The sequence below is a fragment of the Giraffa tippelskirchi genome, chromosome 1 (assembly GCF_054371585.1).
Source record: "Giraffa tippelskirchi isolate mGirTip1 chromosome 1, T2T-mGirTip1v1.2.pri, whole genome shotgun sequence".
NCBI lineage: Eukaryota > Metazoa > Chordata > Mammalia > Artiodactyla > Giraffidae > Giraffa > Giraffa tippelskirchi.
Genome location: NC_137275.1, coordinates 4,371,298 through 4,390,400, shown reverse-complemented (window position 1 = coordinate 4,390,400; position 19,103 = coordinate 4,371,298). Strand labels below are relative to the sequence as shown.

Below are 19,103 nucleotides of genomic sequence, written 5' to 3'. Positions count from 1 at the left end.
ACGTGAAGGAGGCAGGGGTCTCTCAGTGAAACCCGGCGCTGGCAGCTCGGCAGCCTGAGCTGGGAGCCAGACGACTGGCAGCCAGAGCTCCTGTGTCTGATGACCTGCAGCCTCGCATCTGCTCCTCTCCCCGTTGCTGGGTCACTCCCTCTCTACCTAAAGGCTGGTACCCAAGCCCATTCAGTTAGAGGGAGAATCTGATTGGCTGGGCTCGGGCCAGCTGTCCACCTCTGGTTTGATAATCTGCATCAAGGGGACAGAGTCGCCTGGAGCAGGGGCTGAATGATAGGAAGTCCTCAGAGAAAAGCGGGTGGTTGGACAGTTACCCAAAAAGTGTTTCCTATGTGACCCTGAAGGGGGTAGTAGATTGGGAAAGGAATTCAGAGCTTTTAAAGGAATTCAAAATGCAGATGACTTTTAAAAGTGAGAGGTTAGTTCAGGTAAATTCTCTGGGCAGAATCCAAAGACGCTAGCGCTGAGTCATGGCTGGGAGGAAAATCTGAGTAGGGAGTTTCAATCTGGGAAAGGATCTTATTTCTGCTTTGGACCAAAGTTGCTGAGAGATGACTCTAGCCTTTAACTCATGGCGAAGTGGAGTGAAAGATGAGCTGAGGTCAGTGGGCGAAGGCGGAGCAGAGACAGCTGATGTGCAGTACAGGACCCTGTCCTCCTGCCTCGAGGAGGCGGGGTGGGGGGCGCCCACGGGAGCTCGAGGTCAGGCAGAGAAGACAGTGCAGGGAGTTGTTGCTTTAGCCTAGCTGTCAAAGGTGGGGTTTTTGTTTCCAAAACCAATGAAGCATATATGTCTTCTTTCCTTCTCCTTTTATTAAAAACTGTTGCATTGCTCTTTCCTAACAAAGATTTTTTTTTTTTTTCCCTAATCTTATCAAATGAAAGTTGGCTGAGGAAGTGGATGTGCCAGGCATTCACCAGGAGCTTGGTGTAGGCTGTTTGCAAGTCTCCTGATTCTCCTTTCTAGAATCTGCTTCATTGCAAAGGAAAGAGCAGAGAAGGCCCTATGTGGGGGGTTACAATGCAGACGCTTCTGTTTTGGCCAGTGTGTGCTGTACGCGGGTGTGTCGATCCTTTCCCAAGCACCGAGGACGGTAACATTTTCGGTTCTGTGCTGTGCTCTCTCCCGCTCAGGTCCAGTACCAGCTTCACGCCCGTCTCAGTGCAGCGCCGTGTAGTCACTGCAGACTGAGAGCCAGAGCCGCTAACAAGGTTACAGTCTGCTCAATTGCAGTGTTAGTGACATAATCGCGAGACAGGGACGCAGGCGATGCTCTCACCCTGCTAGGTAGGTAGATAGGAAGCAGTGACGTCACGTGTTACACGTGAGATGAGTTCTTGTTTCTTTCCTGTGTGCACGTGTGACCACTGCAGCTGCAGCGCTGGCTGTTCCAGTAAAAGCGTGCACCGCCCTCAGGCTCTCGACTGTGTCGTGGTTTAAGCAGAACGGCCGCCTTCTCTGACTGCACTTTGCATCCCTGTGATGTGATGCTTGTCCCCATTTCATCCCTGGCATCAAGGTGTACCGACATCACAGCAGGAATATGGACCTGCTCCTCTCTGTAGTCATCTGAGAAGTATTCAAAACCATATGCAAGTTCAGTTATGTCAGAACTGTGTACATTGGTTATAGTTTGGCAGCACCGTGACGACGCGTGAGCCGTTGCTTACTCCTCCGGGGAACCATGCTCTGTAATGGGCTTTGTTGTTTGTCAGGCCCAGGCTGAAACTGCCTTTGCTACACTCTTCATTCACGCATGCAGATAGCATGGAATTCTCTGGTACTCATTGTTTTCTGTAACATTTTGCATTCGCTTCAAGTGCAGTTGGTCCTGGGTCCGTAGAGAGGAATGGTGCTGTGGCTCAGTGATGGCCACTGGGCGTCCCCCAGGGGGCGTTTCTCACCCGTGATGTCAGCCTGAGCTGCTTGTTTCTGTCATCAGCGGACACGGCATGTGCCTGCTGTGGTTAAGTGGACACAGACCCCCTTTCCCCCTTTTGAGAACCTAAAACAGAAAGCTGAACTGTGCCAGCGATTGTTTCTTGAATCCTCAAGTTTACTTCGTTTTGTTTTCCCTATGCAGAGTTAGAGCTTTTCGTATCGTTTTGCTTTTGTCTTTAATAATTATATTTGTTTCATTTTTATTGAGCTACTTAAAACTCAATCAAAGCTAGTATTTCATCTCCCATTTGGGGAATGATTAGGATATTAGAAACTCAACAAGGGCCCTGTTTGGGGAAGAAATAAAGTTAGGATGCAATGACCACTTATTGTAAGTTATTTCAGTTAACTTAGTTTTGAAAGTAACAGCATGCTGCTTGCCCTGGGTCCCTGACTCAATCTGTGGTTATTTAAAGAGCCTTGTAGAGGATTTATGTCTTCAGTACAATGGAGTCTCAGTACAGTGGAGTCTCATTGCAGCCGCTCATATTCTCTCATTGATCTAAGTTCACCAGTGACATTCTTTTGGCCAGTAAAATTCATAGTACATCTCAATATTTCGCATACGTATTATTTAGATGCTGTACAGAGATGTGTATAAAAAAACATGTAAGGTTGTTCATGGCGGTTTACCGTCAGGGTTAATTTTGACCAGGTACATTGTTCCTTTGCCTGCCAACGTTTGAACTTTATTTTGGATAACAGAGCATCCAACAATAGCTGATCCTTACTGAGCCTTCAACATGTGCAGGGCCCATCTGGGTGCTCTGTGTATACCGTAAGAGGTGACGCTGTGCTCCCTCTACAGGCCAGACCCCCGAGAAGCCAGTGGGTTTTAAAGCTGAGATGTTCCCGGTTGCTGTGTGTCACAGCCAGCCCTGCCCGCGGAAGCCCAGGCCTTATCTCCTTGGGCAAAGAGGGAGCTGGGCCTTCAAGGAAGCCCATAGGCCCTTATGAGGGCACTGACTTTTCCTCTGAGAAGCCTCAAAAGTTGGAGAGTTTGGAGCAGATGAGTAATGCAACTTGCTGCTGCTGCTGCTGCTGCTAAGTTGCTTCAGTCGTGTTCGACTCTGTGCGACCCCCTAGACGGCAGCCCACCAGCCTCCCCCATCCCTGGGATTCTCTAGGCAAGAACACTGGAGTGGGTTGCCATTTCCTTTTCCAATGCATGAAAGTGAAAAGTGAAAGTGAAGTCGCTCAGTCGTGTTCGACTCTACTTAACTGCTAATAGTGTGCCGCTGGCTGTTACATGAAGAGTGCATGGGCCGGGTGAAGCCAGGTAGGTTGCCGGGCAGAGGTAGACCTAGAAAGCAGGTGAGGAGCTGTTACAGGAGACCAGAAAGCTGACGATGATAAGGCCTGGGTGGATTCTAAATATGTTTGGAAGCAGAGCTGACAAGATCGGGTGTGGATTGGAGCCGCGGTCCCCAGCCTTTTTGGTACCAGGGAACGGTTTAGCGGAAGACAGTTTTTCCCCCTGATGGGATGGGGGGCGGGGGGAATGGTTCAGGCCGTCATGTGAGCCATGGGGAGGGCAGATGAAGCCTCACCCCCCCACCTCCTGCTGTGCGGCCCCCAGCCCCGGGGGGTGCAACCCCTGCAAGGAGGGCAGAATCAAGGAAGACAGACCTGAGCTACTGCAAGAGTGGACTCTTCCCTTACCAAGGAAAGGGAGTTCAGAAAGGAACACTAGCTCTGAGTGGATGGGTATGAATTAAGACTTGAATGTGAGGTGCCTGAGAGAGAGCTGGCAGAGATCTTGAAAACGCAGTTGGATATGCATGTCTGGGGTGCAGGGGCTGGTGGCTTGGGCAGGGAGGTCATGTAACAGCCCACCTGGTGCTGGTCTGGCCGGGGCTTGAGTCTGTGGTCTCGCACGTCTCCAGGGGCTGAGCTGGCTGCTGGGAGAGGGAGATGTTGGGGAGCGCCGTCCTGGGGGTGCCGGGTCTTTTTCTCTCTTTAGGAAAAGGTCGGGGGTTTTTAATAGGAAATTTTCTAAACTATGAAGCGTTGTAAGCAAGGGTGTGAAGAAGGAAACAAATGAGAGGGGCCGCTGTAACAATCCGGGGGTGAGGGCATAAAGAGAGGCACAGGGCCGGGTTACGGTGTGGAGCCCGAACAGCGTTGAGCCCCTGTGGACGCGGCTGGGGAAACACGCAGCTGTGAGCACGGCTCGAGCCCCCCACGCCCCTCCCTGAGCGCACCCTCTCTGTCTCTCTCTGTGGGTACCGCCACTCGGAACCTGTTGTTCATCTCCCGTGCACGTCTGTATCCTTCCACTGAATGTTCTGTGGGACGACACCCAAACGCGGGACTGTTCTGCGTGTAAACTTGAAATGAATGGTATCGTCCTGTGTGTATTTTATAACTTGCTTTTTTTTAGTTAACGTTTTGAAAGATTTTATCTATGTTGATAGTATGACCTTCTCTCTTTTCACTGCTCAGTGTCCACTGTAACCCTTACAAAGCTGTTTCTTCTCCTGGTCATGGACCTTTCGGGGGCTTCCCAGTTCTGACTGTGGTAGAGACTACAGCAGGGACTGTTTCTGAGTCCCCATCCTGTGCAGCGATTTTCCTCAAGGATGTACTCCGTCGTCAGGCTGCTGAACTCAAGTCGGCTGTTTTTTCACCATTTTTGGCATCACAGGCTGAGTATGTGATGAAAGCGGTGGTCCTCACCAGAAAGATCATCTTCTCTTACATGCCTCCTTGGCCTCTGGTAGGCACTTCTCTCCTCCTCTGTAACGCAGACTAGAGAGCGCCGAGCGGTGAGAGCTGGGCACAAGCCCGTGGGCGGATGTGTGTAGATGCTCCTGTGTTCAGGGAAGGGACTCACGGCCCTCAGAGGAGGCCAGACACAGCCTTTTGTGTGTTTGGGTTTTTTTCAAAAGTTCCTTACCCTTGGATGGGTCCCCCATCCTCGTGACCACGTGTCCCACTGCTACCTGTGGCACCGTCTATGTGACACCCGCCTCGCGCTTGTATGACTGCGCGGCCGCCGGACGGCCTGACCCTGTGAGCCCTGGTGTTCGTTCCCGGCGCTCTCCCTGCTCTCCCGTCTGTTTCTCCTGGACGGTGCCGTGGGCCGGGCTGGGCTCTGCTGGGCGGCCCCGTGCCCGTCCTGTGTGAGGGGTCAGCCCGTTGCCGCCCACGGGGCAGGGACCAGGCCATCCGGGCTTGCCCTCTTGGCTCGTCTGGCACCTCTGCAGGGATGGCTCAGAGCCGGGACCCTCTCCACACGAGGCTGAGCCTCTGCTGGTGGCAGATGGAGCCAGGAGTCAGCATCCCCAGAAGACAGGCGGTCAGCCCTGCCGGTGTCTTGCTGAGGAGTCCCCGCAGACCTGTGGGGCGAGTCCCCGAGACCCAGTCCCCAGAGCTCATGGTGACCGGCTTCCCCGTCCCGTCGGTACTTCTGGAGAGGTGGGAGCCAGGCAGGGGTGCAGCAGCCAGCACCTCTGCGAGAAAGCGTGAGATCTCATGGTGAAAACCGGAGACTGACGGGGGGATCCGCACGGCTCTCTTCTCCCTGGCTGCCACGGCTCTGAAGACTGGGGAGTTCCTCACTGAGGAGAAGAAGAAATAGTCAACTGGCTAGATGGTCTCCTGAAAATCCTAAACGTGATAATAGAAATGAAAAGCTGGAAGAAAGGTGGGAAGGTGTAGCTGAGGAAGTCTCCCAGGAAGCAGACCCAAAAATGAAGCAGCGGTAAATAGAAACGATAAAAGAAGTTAGGGGATCAGTGCAAGAAGTCAGCTTCCATGGTGGCTCAGAAAGAATCCGCCTGCAATGCGGGAGACCCAGGTTCGATTCCTGGGTTGGGAAGTTCTCCGTGAGAAGGGAATGGCTACCCACTCCAGTATTCTGGCCTGGAGAATTCCACTGACAGAGGAGCCTGGTGGGTTACAGTCCGTGGAATAGCAGAGTCAGACACGACTGAGCAGCTAACACACAAGAAGTCAGAAACCCAGCTATTTGGAAGCGGTATTAGCATTTTCCAGACGTGGAAAGTAAGGCTTAATAGGCGAATAACTTACGGGTGGCCATGTGGCTAACCCTGAGGTGCAATTCAAACCCTCATCGGTTTGACTCCACCCCACCCACCCGCCAGCCCCCGGGCCTGCGTGGAACAGGCGGTTGAGTGTCCCTGAGCATCACACCGGTCAGTGATCACAGGGCTGGTGTGGGGCTGTCCCTCCAGCATTCAGGGGGTGTCCAGTCCAGAATGGTTCTCCGTGAAAGGTTAGCCTTTGAGATGATTAACATGCAGTCCACAGAAGCCTGTGTGGAGCGGAGGGATAACCAGGCAGGACAGGTCAGACTGCCTTTGTTTTCTTGATGCTAAAGAGTCAAGTCCTTCGCTGAGCAGGCTGGGAAGAGAGGAGCAAGCAGCTCCGTGCTGTGGGGTGGGAAATGACAGAAGTCTGTCAGGAAACCAATGGAAAAGCCTCCCCAGAAGCAGGGGGACGGTACATCGCTGAGGGTCTGCCCGGGGGCTCCCTCGTCCCGGAAGTGCCCCTGGGTCCACCCTGTGGCGCGGGCAGAGTGAAGGCACCTGGGGCCCGCACGCGCGGTGCAGGCAGGACCCAGAGGGCCTTGTCTTCTCTGGATCAGGTCGCTTTCTTCTTTCTTAATCCTCCCACCTCAAACTCAGAGCGAAAATCCCAAGGTATTTGAAAAGCGATGAATCCAAAAATGAGACTCTGGGAAATGAAAATCATGTCCACCACCTAGAGATGGCACCAGTATTCGGGTGACTTAACGTGACAGGCACGCTCACCTTGGTTTACTCTCGGGAACCTTGAGATGGGGGTGTTCAGAGAAGAGGAGCGGGCCTGCACTCAGCCGCCCAGCAAGCGTGGGCAAGGCCGGGGACCCAGGCCTGGGTCCATTGCTCCGGCCCTTCTCCTGAGACATGGAGTTATTAGAGTGTAAGCCCCACGGGGGCAAGGGGCTCATCTCGCAGGCTGTTCTGAGTGAGGGAGGAATAAACAAGTGAACGGTCGTTACGGAAGACTGCCTACCGAACCTCTCCTGAAAAGCACCAGGCGGTGTGTGGTTTCCCAGTGTAAAGATTTGGATACTGTAACTGGCATTTTAGAGTGATCCTATGGTCTGCAGAGAAATTTTTCCTGTTGGTTTCATACTGGGAGGTAAATGGGTATATCCTGCAGCCAGAAAAGTGGTTCTTGAGTTAAAGGGTAGAACGTTAGTGTTTTCTTTTTCATCTACATCATTTTCTCCCTTTGAGTTATCCCTAAAGCATGAATATAATATTCTTCTTCTTCCTTAAAATACTGCAGGCTCTGGGTGTTCTTGAATGCCCTTGTGGATATGGTATGCTATTAAAATATGATAATTAAAATTATCTACTTAATATAATTGGGAAGAAGGATAAGATTTCTCATTAGCAGCACCAAGTCCACACTTCACAATGCCTGCTGGGAGATGACAGGGTCCAGTGCGGCTTTTGACACCCTTTTTGTTTCTCAGTTTGCTCATGTGATAATCCAGTGGTCTAGTGAATTTTTTTTTTGAGAAACTGTAATTAGGATGCTGCAGGAATCAAGGAAGGATGGCAGGCCTGACGGAAGCGCCTGCCCTTGTGGAGCACGCATGTTGCTTCTCTCCCATTTGCATGTGAGAGCACATGGATACACTTCTAAGCTGCATTACTGTCCAGAGCAACTGAATTTTACAGTTGCTTGGAAGGAATTTCCAAGACAAAGCATAAAAACTTGTAGCGTCTGGTGACTGTTGTCACGGCCGGCCCATGGGGGACAGTCCATGCCCGCCGGCTCAGAGCACTGACCCGAGTGGAAGGAGCGATCCCTTGGGCTCGGTGTTCGGCACGGGAGGCTGGCGCCGGGTTTAGAAACAGCGACACAGGCTTGCTGTACAGAAGAGCAGCGTGCCGGCGGCAGTCAGCTGACACTGGTGTTAGGTTCATGGTCCGGAGGAAATGAAATAAAGCGGCCATACTCATCACACCTTGAACACTATGGTAAGCGAGTCTCCGCGGTGGAATTGTGTAGTCGGAGCCGTGTTTATGATTTAGTCCCTGCCATGGTTTCTAGGGCTTCTTCAGGAAAGGTCAGCTCTCTTGTGGCCCATTTTCCCCTTTCTCCTTCTGTCCCGTCTCCCGTCAAAAGCTGTGCTGTGATGTGGATAGCGTGTAACTTAATCAGTGTGTACAATTCGCCATTCTCATTGTGATCCTTCTCGCTGCTCAGACTGTGTGACCGTGCGGTTTCTCCTGTAGGATATCTGTAATACTCGTGCTGAGTCATTTTGAGGGAAGCAAATGGGGTAACGTTCTATTTTTAGCCCCTCGAGGCCCCGCGAGGGCGAAGGGCAGCGGAGTCCTGTGCGTGCACTCGGGTCATGCCCACCTAGAGAAACTCAATTCCAGTTTAAGTAGGACTTTTCAGCCACTGAGTAAACAGAGCTCCTGGGAAATGCGTTCACTTTTCCGGTACCTTGTGAAAGGTGTTTCCTTTTCCTCCCTTGAGAGAGAGAATGTTTCAAGTTTGAAAGTCTGCGTAGTGAAAGTTTTGCTCACGCCTGTTTGCATCATTCATTTTTCTGTCGAGTGAGGCTCTTATTCTCCCCCCACCCTCCCACCAATTTCAGACTCTTCCACGCCCTCTCCTTAAATTTTACCCTGATTCTGTACAGATGCCAGTACCCTATCCGTGACCCATGCAGTGCAGCTTTCACATTTGTTCACAGTGATGACATATGTTTTCCACCTGCTCTTTCTGTTCCAGTCATGAGTGTTCACTTTAAAAGAGAAAAATGAAAAAAAAAGAAATCACCTGTTTTCTTTAGATGGTGAACTCCTAAGAGGACCAGAAGGCAATTTTTGTGATTTTAATTTGTATTGAGCCCGGTACAAGCGCTTTGTTCACACAGATGTTACAGATGTTGAATCATGTTTTTGATAGTGATGGACTCTTAGCCATAAGACAGGCATTTAGGTCCTGAGGCTCCCCGGTGAGCAAGCTGCTATACCCCTGGGGAGACAGAGCCAGTCCAGGAGCCTCTTAGGTATTTTCACATTCTATCAGCAGGCGCCGATGAATATGCTTTGTTAGTAAACTATGTCTATTGGATTGAATCTACAAACTTATAGTTTTTAGACTCTTATGTTCATTTAAATATGGATAATGTATTTCTTTTGAAACATGAAGATTTGTAAAGCTTTCCTGTTAAGACATCAGTGTATAAACAGCTTACAGCAGTGAACAAACCCTTCCATACCTGGCAGTCACCGTCTGTGTTTCTGTCCCCGCAGAGCTCTGGCATTGAGACTTTAGTGGAGGAGCTCTGCTCCAGGCTGAAGGACCTGCAGAGCCAGCAAGGTGAGAGCGCTGTCCCCACGGGCTGTCCACGTCCACCACGCAGGGCACAGGTCTCAGAACCGGTCGGAAAGAAAGAGCACGGGACCAAAGTCTCCATGCCCAGCGTGTCGCCAGGCCGGTGTCCTGCCCCGTCTTTGGCTGTGGGTGGCTGCTGGTCAGCCCACGGCCGTCCTTTGCAGAGAGGCCCCTGCCCTCAGAGGAGTGACTTCCCCCACTGGAGCACTCCCAGAGAGGAGATGAAGCTCTGGGCCTGGAGCGATCATCTCTTGTCTTTTCCGTCCTCCCCCCGACCCCACCCCAAACTAACACCTGCCTGTGTGACAGCAAGGGCTGCAGAGGTATGCCACCTGTCATTGCAGGTTTGCCACAGGAACTTTTGCCTTGAATCTTGACGGTTTTGGAAAGGCAGACTCGGCAGGCCCATCGAGTCGTTTTGGTCTGTGAACCCTCACAGCTTCTTTCCCTAGCATTTCTGCAAGCCCATAGAATGAGAATTCCCTGTTAAGGGTCTTTATTTTGCCTGTCCTCTTCATAGTCATCTTGCGGCACGCCCTCAAGTCTTGAGCCTTTTTAAAGGCACAGTTTGTTTCTAATCTGAGGGCAGGATCATGAGCTAAGAATTGAAACACAGCCCTTGCTCCCCTAGATGCTAAGTAACAGAGCTAATTGTGGTAACTTTCTTTACATATCTTGTTAATCAGGAAGAGGCGATATAAAGTCCGTGAATGCAGAATCTTGTGAGAAAATATTTTTGGAATCCAAACAGATGTTCTGTCCTTGCGGTGTAATTAATAAGCACTCAGGGGATTTCAGTCTCATAACTAAGTGCCTCTAGCGTGCTCCGTCAGTGAGGAGGTGAGAGAGCTCAGCCCAGTGTTAACGTGGCTGATCAGAGCTTGCCCTGGATCACTGAAGAAAGAGGTTTCTTTCTTTTCAGCCATGCCACAGAGCATGCGGGGCCTTAGTTCCCTGACCAGGGATCGAACCCACACCCTCTGCATTGGAAGCGTGGAGTCTTAACCCCTGGACCACTAGGGAAGTCCCTGAAGAAATAGATTTTTATTAAAAAGATAAACTGGTGTAGAGTTATTTTTAAGCCACAGAAGCCTGTGTAATTTCTGATTAAATTTACTTGAGAAACTTAAAAATATACGCATTTACCAACTAGATACAAGACAAATCTTTCTGAATTTTTGTTTCATAACAGAAGAGAAGATTCACAAGAAGTTAGAGGGGTCTCCCTCTCCAGAGGCAGAATTATCACCCACAGCGAAGGATCAAGTGGAAATGTACGTCAGACTGTGTTCCGTGACAAAGTCACACTCGTGACTGCCCTGCTACCTGGTTTACAGGTTTTGTCTGTCATCTTCTATTTAGTTTGCTGTTTTATAACTCAGGAATCTATTGAGCGCTTACTGTGTGCCTGACACAGAGAATTCAAAGGTGAATAAGATGGTCTTATCTTTTTTCACACACATTGAATCAATATTTGTGAAACTGATTAAACGAACAAGGTTATTATTTATGGTCCGTTCATATATGCCCTTTGAAATTCATCGCCAGTCCTTTGAGGCAGCTGTGGGAATGAGGCTTGTCCTTGTTTAACGTACAAGGAAGCCAGCTTCCTACTGCTGATTACAGAGGGAACAGGGGCAAGTCATGAACCAGTGTCAGACTTGTTTCCTAAGGACGCTTTTCCGTCTTTCTTCATAAATGGTTTGTATTTAAACTGGTCGCATTGTAAGCAGACTTCCTTATCACATGTGTCATGGGAATCTTCCAAACTTGTAAATCTTAAGGAGAAAGTAGGATGCTGTTGGTCCTGTGGTGTGTGCTGTCCGGCGTGGTAGGTGTGGCCACGTGTGGCTGGTGCCCTTTCTCCACGCGGCTGTTTCAGATGGAGATGAGCTGTCTGCATCCCGACCCCCAGAGTCCAAAGATTTCATATAAAAAAGAATGTAAAGCATTACATTAGTGTTTTTACTATTGAGTATATGTGAAATGATCATGTGGATGTATTTGGCTAAGTAAAATACATTGTCGAAATTAATTTCACTTGTTTCTTCTTACACTTCTAACGGGACTCCGAGAACGTTAAAAACGACTTACAAAGCTCACAATATGTTTCCATCGGGCAGCTTGGTGTAGACTGAAAAGGAGAGTCCAGCATAGGCCCTTGAAAACCCGGCCTTCCATCACTCCGTGTGTGACCTTGACTGGCCTCCGCAGTGAGTCCCCGCCCTGGCCGCCAGTCTGACTCTCCCGAGTCTTCCTTTGCCAGTCTGGTCTGTCTCGCCCTGAAACCCTCCGTGGCCACCAGTTTCCTCGCAAACTGAAACCCTGTCTCCAAGCCCTCTGACGCCAGCCTGCCTGGTTTCCCGCCCCGTGCTGCAATAACCGCTGGTCTCACGAGGCGCAGGGTGGGTGTCTTCGTATCCTCACCCAGGTTCCCACGCCGCACAGTCGGTGCTCACCAGACCGCAGCACGCCTGGAACGTCAGGCTCAGGTGTGGTCCACCTCGTCTGATTGTTCTGGGCCTCACCAGCATCCATCCCCTTTCCCGAACCCTAGAATCCCACGATCGCTGCCATTTCTGACGGCCTGCTTAACCAGCTGGGCGTCACACTTGGCTCCTGAGAAGGAGACAGTGACAGTCAGCGAAGGTGCCCTTCCGACCCACCGCGCATGTAAATTCCTCCCCTCTTCACAGCTCTGTGACGTAGAGACTGTGGTCACCCCGTTTTCCAGGCCACAGGTTTAGGACCTGTGCCTAAGGTCTCAGAGCTGGCAGAGAGCAGAGTGAGGCCAAGGCTCGGGGAGTGTGGCTTCAGAGCGTGTGTGCGAAACTGCTTAGCTTTTCAGCTCTTCACCCGCCTCTGTTTCTAGTGCGCGTGCGACAGCCTTGTGACAGAAGCCACGGTACCCCCAATTTCCAGGTGAGGAAACGGGCCGTGACACTGCGTGAGCAGCTTAACGTCACAAGCAGAGTGAGTGAGCTGAGAGTCACATTCAGATACTCCCTATCAGAATGTTAGCTTCTTCCCACCGTATCCCATGTGTACTTTGGGACTTTATGAAAATCCGAAGTTTAAAGTCGTCATCTTAACACACTCTCTAAGGATTCCTGCTGTGCTTATCTCGGTGTTGAACATTGAAGGTGCTTGATCCATGGACCTAAATTTAAAGAAGGTTTACTTGATTCTCAATTTTTTTTTTAAGTTGCTCACTCGTGGATGACGTGTAAACATCGACTCTGTTGAAATGAAATACCCCGTTTCTCAGATGGGTGATGTTGTTTTACTACATCGGATACGTCTGAGCGCCCCGTTTTGAAGTCTGTTGCTTGTTTTTTCAGGTACTATGAAGCGTTTCCACCGCTGTCCGAGAAGCCAGTTTGCCTGCAGGAAATCATGACTGTGTGGAACAAGTCCAACAAGTCCGCAGTCGGCTCCTACTCGAGCTCGTCCTCATCGTCCACAGCCCCTCCAGCCAGCACAGACACGCCCTCCCCCAAGGACTGCAACAGCGAAGGCGAGGCCACCCGGGACGCGCCCGCCAGCCTGCGGAGAACGCAGAGCGGCCGAAGCCACAGCGAGAAGGAGAACAGGTTCAGAAACGCGCCCGGCGAGGAGCGGCCCGCGCCGCCACCGTACAAGAAGCAGAGCCGGCACCGGCCCGACGGGAAGACGCGCCCGCGCTCCTGGTCCTCTGGCTCCAGCGAAGCCGGCTCGAGCTCCAGCGGGAACCAGGGGGAGTCAAAGGCGGCCGCGAAGTGCGTGAAGGTGCGGCACAAGGCGCGAGACATCCGGAACAAGAGAGGCGCGCGCAGCGGGCAGAGCCGGCTCTCGCTGAAGCACGGCGAGAGGGCGGAGAGAGTCCCGCACGCCGGGAGCAGCAGCAGCAGCGGCGGCAGCGGCGGCGGGTCCATCAGACAGCTGTGCAAGCGGGGCAAGCGGTCGCTGAAGGAGCTGGGCAGGAAGGAGGCGGGGGGCGCCGAGGGCAGAGACCTGTTCCTGGAGAGCAGGACAGACAGGGAGTACAAGGAGGAGCCGCTGTGGTACACCGAGCCCATCGCGGAGTACTTCGTCCCTCTGAGCAGAAAAAGCAAACTGGAGACCACGTACCGCAACAGGCAAGACGCCGGCGACGCGACCTCAGCGGCAGTGGAGGAGTTGTCTGAGTCAGTGCACGGTCTCTGCATCAGCAACAATAATATTCATAAAACATACCTCGCAGCAGGTACTTTCATCGATGGTCATTTTGTAGAAATGCCTGCAGTCATAAATGAGGATATCGACCTCGCTGGGACCTCATTCTGTCCTCTGCCAGAGGACGACAAATACTTGGATGATATTCATCTGTCAGAATTAACACACTTCTACGAAGTGGATATTGACCAATCCATGTTGGATCCTGGTGCCTCAGAAACCACGCAAGGAGAAAGTCGGATTTTGAATATGATTCGACAAAAAAGCAAAGAGAAGACAGATTTTGAGGCAGAATGTTGCATAGTGTTAGATGGATTGGAGTTGCAAGGGGAACGTGCAATATGGACAGACTGTACCAGCTCTGTGGGCGCCGAGGGCTTTCTCCTGCAAGACCTCGGCGGCCTGGCCCAGTTCTGGGAGTGCTGTTCGTCCAGCTCCGGCGATGCTGACGGGGAGAGTTTTGCGGGAGACTCCCCGGTTCGACTCTCCCCGACCTTAGACAGCACAGTGCTCAATCCGCATTTGCTGGCCGGCAATCACGAGCTCTTTTCAGATATTAATGAAGGATCTGGTATAAACTCTTGTTTTTCAGTGTTTGAAGTGCAATGCAGTAATTCTGTTTTACCATTTTCTTTTGAAACACTCAACTTGGGAAATGAAAATACAGATTCTAGTGCTAACATGCTTGGGAAAACACAGTCTAGATTACTAATATGGACCAAAAATAGTGCCTTTGAAGAAAATGAACACTGTTCTAATCTTTCAACAAGAACTTGTAGTCCGTGGTCCCATTCAGAAGAAACACGTTCAGACAATGAGACGTTAAATATCCAGTTTGAAGAGCCCACACAGTTTAATGCAGAGGATATTAATTATGTAGTTCCTAGAGTCTCGTCCAATTATGTAGATGAAGAACTCCTAGATTTTTTGCAGGATGAAACTTGCCAGCAAAACAGTAGGACTTTAGGAGAAATCCCAACATTAGTTTTCCAAAAAAAATCTAAACTAGAATCTGTCTGTGGTATTCAGCTAGAACAAAAAACAGAGAACAAAACCTTCGAAACTACGCAAATGTGTAGTGAAGGCAGTCCGCGTGGAGATGGCTACAGCTCAGGGGTTATCAAAGACATTTGGACAAAGATGGCAGATAGAAATTCTGCAGCTTTGCTAGAAATAGAAAGAGTTGATGAGGAGTTGTTTCCGACCGATGTAAATAACTACTGCTGCTGTTTGGATGCTGAGGCTCCAGTGGAGCCCCTCCAGGAGCCGAACAAGGCCGTGCAGAGATCAGAATACCATCTGTGGGAGGGCCAGAAAGAAACCCTGGAGAAGAGAGCCTTTGTGTCCGGCGAGCTGTCAAAGGTGGATGGTGGGGACTATACTACCCCCTCGAAACCTTGGGACGTGGCCCAAGACAAAGAGAACTCATTCATTCTGGGAGGAGTCTACGGGGAGCTCAAAACCTTTAACAGCGATGGGGAGTGGGCGGTCGTGCCGCCCAGTCACGCCAAAGGAAGTTTGCTGCAGTGTGCCGCTTCCGACGTGGTGACCATAGCGGGGACAGATGTCTTTATGACCCCCGGAAACAGCTTCGCTCCCGGTCACAGGCAGTTATGGAAACCCTTTGTGTCCTTCGAACAGAACGACCAGCCCAAGAGCGGGGAAAACGGAATGAATAAGGGATTTTCCTTCATCTTCCATGAAGACTTACTAGGAGCTTGTGGCAACTTTCAAGTTGAAGATCCTGGACTCGAATATCCCTTCTCTTCCTTTGACTTAAGCAATCCGTTTTCACAAGTTCTCCACGTAGAGTGTTCCTTTGAACCCGAAGGAATTGCGTCTTTTAGTCCTAGCTTCAAACCGAAATCAATCCTCTGCTCCGATTCCGACAGCGAAGTTTTCCACCCCAGGATATGTGACGTCGACAGAACACAGTACCGGGCTATCCGGATCTCCCCCAGGACTCACTTTCGCCCAATCTCTGCGTCTGAACTCTCCCCCGGAGGAGGAAGCGAGTCAGAATTTGAATCCGAGAGAGACGAAGCAAATATTCCCATTCCTTCTCAAGTCGATGCATTCGAAGATCCACAGGCAGATCTCAAACCCCTGGAAGAGGATGCAGAGAAAGAAGGCCATTACTACGGGAAGTCCGAGCTTGAGTCTGGGAAGTTCCTCCCCAGGTTAAAGAAGTCTGGGATGGAGAAGAGTGCCCAGACGTCCCTGGATTCCCAGGAGGAGTCGGCCGGGGTCCTGCCGGCAGGAGAGCAGAACCCATGTCTGGAGTGCAGCATGAGTGAACCTCTGGAGATCGACCTGGAAAGCCCAGAAGCAAATTGTAAAATAATGGCCCAGTGCGAGGAAGAAATTAATCATTTCTGCAGCTGCAAAGCAGGTTGTCAGTTCCCTGCTTATGAAGATAATCCAGTTTCTTCAGGACAGCTGGAAGAGGTACGTGTCAGTGGGGATCAGTACTTGGTGAAAGTATTTGATCAGAGTTTAAGAACAGCCATTTCAGGCAAAGAAAAGATAGGGTTAAATTATTGGGAATTTAGCTTGAATGTCTTAAAGCTTAGTATCCTTACGATTTTTACATAAGGACTTAACGTGGATTTGATGTTTATCAATTTGAACTAGACAGTTGACATTTTCTGCAGCAAAATGACATTTTTAAATAAATCAGAGTATGAGGTGTTTCTGTGTGATCTTAACATGCATGTGCTATGCTTAAAGCAAAGCATTCACAACTGATGAATCCAGAAGTGGCTGTTCACTTTTCCACTTTTCGGAAGGCCCCTTGCTCCTCAGAAGTAGCGGCGAAGGGTTTCTTGAAGTAGGAAGCCTGTCTTACTGTCTCTGCAACACTGATTAGTTTATAAAAAGTTATGTTTTACATGTAAGATAAATTACATCTCTGTAGAATTCTCTGAAATTTTTTGTGGTACATGTAGCAATTAACCCTCAATACAGATGTAACAAAATAACTTCCATAGAACCCCTGCAGGGGTACCCTTGCTTATTACAAAGTATGTATTCCTGAAGTTATGTGAACTATATGGGTTAGTCTATCAAATGAGGTTAATAGGAATAGTTTTGTTAACAGAGTCATTGTACCATTTGACTATTGCTAAGAAGTGATCTGAGGTTAAACTGTACAAGAAGTAACACTGAAGGCGATGACCTGTTCCCGAGGAGAAGCCTGGGGCTCTGCCCGTTTTCACGCGTCATTTGGTACCGCGGTGCTTGGCCCTTTTCCAGGGGCAGCTTTTTAAAAAGTCGGGTGGAAGTGTTGAAAAGTCAGGCCACCTGTGGCTGGAGAGCAGCTGGGTCACCCCTTCCTTGCACCCATCGTCCTGCACTCCATCCAGCTGTTTCCGCGAGGCGCCCCCTTGCTCCCACGCCCCCCATTCCTCTTCTCTGCACCCAAAGCAGAAGTCATTTCTCCCTCCGTTTAATTTTCCTGTGCTTTATGCCTCTCCTCTTCGTTGCCTTGGCCATTTTTCATGAGTCATCGGTGTCCCTTCTTTGCTAAGTTGTGAGCTCCTCGTGGATTCAGGTGACACCTTATTCATGTGTCCGGTCGGTGCCTCGGTGTGGCCCTAAGTGCAGGCGGTGGTGGGAAGCCCCCACAGTGACCCAAGAATCCCTCTCTGAGGCGCTTGCCTGGGCATCTTCAGACAGGAATTGAACCCCACCGAAACACTGACATCTGAGCTGCTCAGGACAACAAAAAAGTATAACGCTGTTAGCCTTCCTCTCTTTGCTGGCCGCCCCACCTTTCATCCTTAAAAGTTCCTTCATGTACTTTGTATCTTGCCTGGTTCCAGATGGGGAGGGAAGAAAAAGAGTGAGAAGGAGAGTCCGCGTCACAGCCACCACCACAGGCCTCCACCTCCTAGTGTGTTGACGTCTCTGTGTGTTACCAGAGCTCAGGCTTGTCTGACAGGTCTCTTCAGTTCAGTGGCTCAGTCGTGTCTGACTCTTTGCAGCCCCATGGACTGCAGCACATCAGGCCTCCCTGTCCATCACCGACTCCTGGGGTTTACTCAAATGCATGTCCGTTGAGTCGGTGACGCCATCCAACCCTCTCATCCTCTGTCGTCCCCTTCTCCTCCCGCCTTCAATCTTTCCCAGCAAACCTGACAGGTCTGGGGCACCCGCTAAGTCCTCGGAGGACCCTCGCCATCGCCAGTCCTCTCAGCCTTGGTCTCTCAGCGTCGTCGCCTACAGCTCCCACCTCGTAGCTTCATCTGAGCTGCAGAAAGGTTGAGGGTGGCCTGAAAGGCCCCAGTTTGGGGCCAGGCTGGGGCCAGGATCTTGCTTCTTCACTCTCACGCTGCCTGTCCATCTCGGAGATCTCCAGCCAGGTCGTCTTCCTCCCAGTTCCCCGAGTGAGGCAGTCTTTGCAGAGGGCAGGGCTCTGTTTTTTAAAAGTCACCAGTTGCCCATCTGTTTTAGAGCACAGGTGGTCTAGAATGTAGGATTTCTGATAGAATTGGTACCCAGGAGCATGAATTAACAATCCTTTTCAAAAGGTTAGTTGAGTTCAGTTCAGCAAATTTATTAAACACTCGCCCATCCTGTGCACATCCCTGCGGCAGGTGCCCTGAGTGAACCGGAGGCTGTCCTTGCCCCGGGGGGATTCAGCCTGGTCCTGAAGAACAGTCTGCCAGCAGCTGATTTGTTCTCCGTCGTGCAGGGCATTCTCTGCGGTGGTTCCAATTCGGGCATTCCAGGAGGACGTGTGCATGGTGCACAGGTTCCCTTCCCAGCCGCAAGTGTGAGTCCCAGCTCACACTCTTGAGTGTGAGTGCCTCTGAGAACCCTGCGTGCTTGTGGAAGCACATACATGTTCACATATGTTCTCTCTACTTTTTTTCGGTCCGACCTTTTTTTTTTTTGACTGAAATGACACTTTATTTAGAATCACCCTTCTTTATTGTCTGCATGTTATTCCATCATTTGGAGGTACTAAAATTTCCTAGCTGGTTCCTTACATTTGAGGGTGTTGTGTGTGTTAGTTGCTCAGTCGTGTCTGACTCTTTGCAACCCCACGGACTGTAGCCCGCCAGGCTTCTCTGTCCATGGAATTACCAGGCAAGAACACTGGAGTGGATTACAATTCCCTTCTCCAGAGGAACTTCCCAATCCAGGGATCGAACCCTGCTCTCCTGCATCGCAGGCAGATTCTTTACCAATTAAGCTACAGGGAAGTCCCTTGAGGGTGTTTGGGCCCACATGATTTGAGGTGGCAGGGGTGGTGGCCCGGGGAGGGTGAACACAGGATGCGTGGGAACCCAGAGGAGGACCGAGCCAGCCTGAGAGTGTGGAGGAGGCTGGTGCACAGACCTGCACATCCAGGGCAGAAAGGAGGAGGCGGGGCACGCCAGGCAGAAGCAGCAGCAGTCACACAGGTGAGCGGCTCACCTGTGCAGGTTGGCGGCAGCTGAGGTGTGAGGGAAAGGTGAGGACAGGTGAGGAGCTGCATGCCTCGGTGCCCGGCTCTGCGTGACCTTGTGGCAGGAGCATCCGCTCTGTCGTCTGCTCGATGGCTGACTCCCTGTCGTGCCCTCGAAGGCCC

At 50.9% G+C, this 19,103-nt stretch overlaps 1 protein-coding gene across 25 annotated transcripts in view; it reads left to right on the top strand.

Moving 5' to 3' along the window:
- KIAA0232 (KIAA0232 ortholog) overlaps positions 1-19,103 on the top strand; it is an 80,745-nt gene that overhangs the window by 48,637 nt on the left and 13,005 nt on the right. For 20 of the 25 annotated variants that reach the window (XR_014080500.1, XR_014080519.1, XR_014080528.1 and 17 more), the window contains 3 exons: positions 9,250-9,316; positions 10,524-10,605; positions 12,673-15,973. Coding sequence is in view for 21 of the 25 variants with exons in the window: in XM_081584379.1 (XP_081440505.1) it covers positions 9,250-9,316; positions 10,524-10,605; positions 12,673-15,973 (3,450 nt within the window). In the remaining 4 variants the exon portion in view is untranslated. Of the gene's footprint in view, positions 1-7,796; positions 7,957-9,249; positions 9,317-10,523; positions 10,760-12,672; positions 15,974-19,103 lie in introns of those variants that run through there. The other 5 variants (XR_014080670.1, XM_081584560.1, XM_081584871.1 and 2 more) reach the window with 3 other exon arrangements.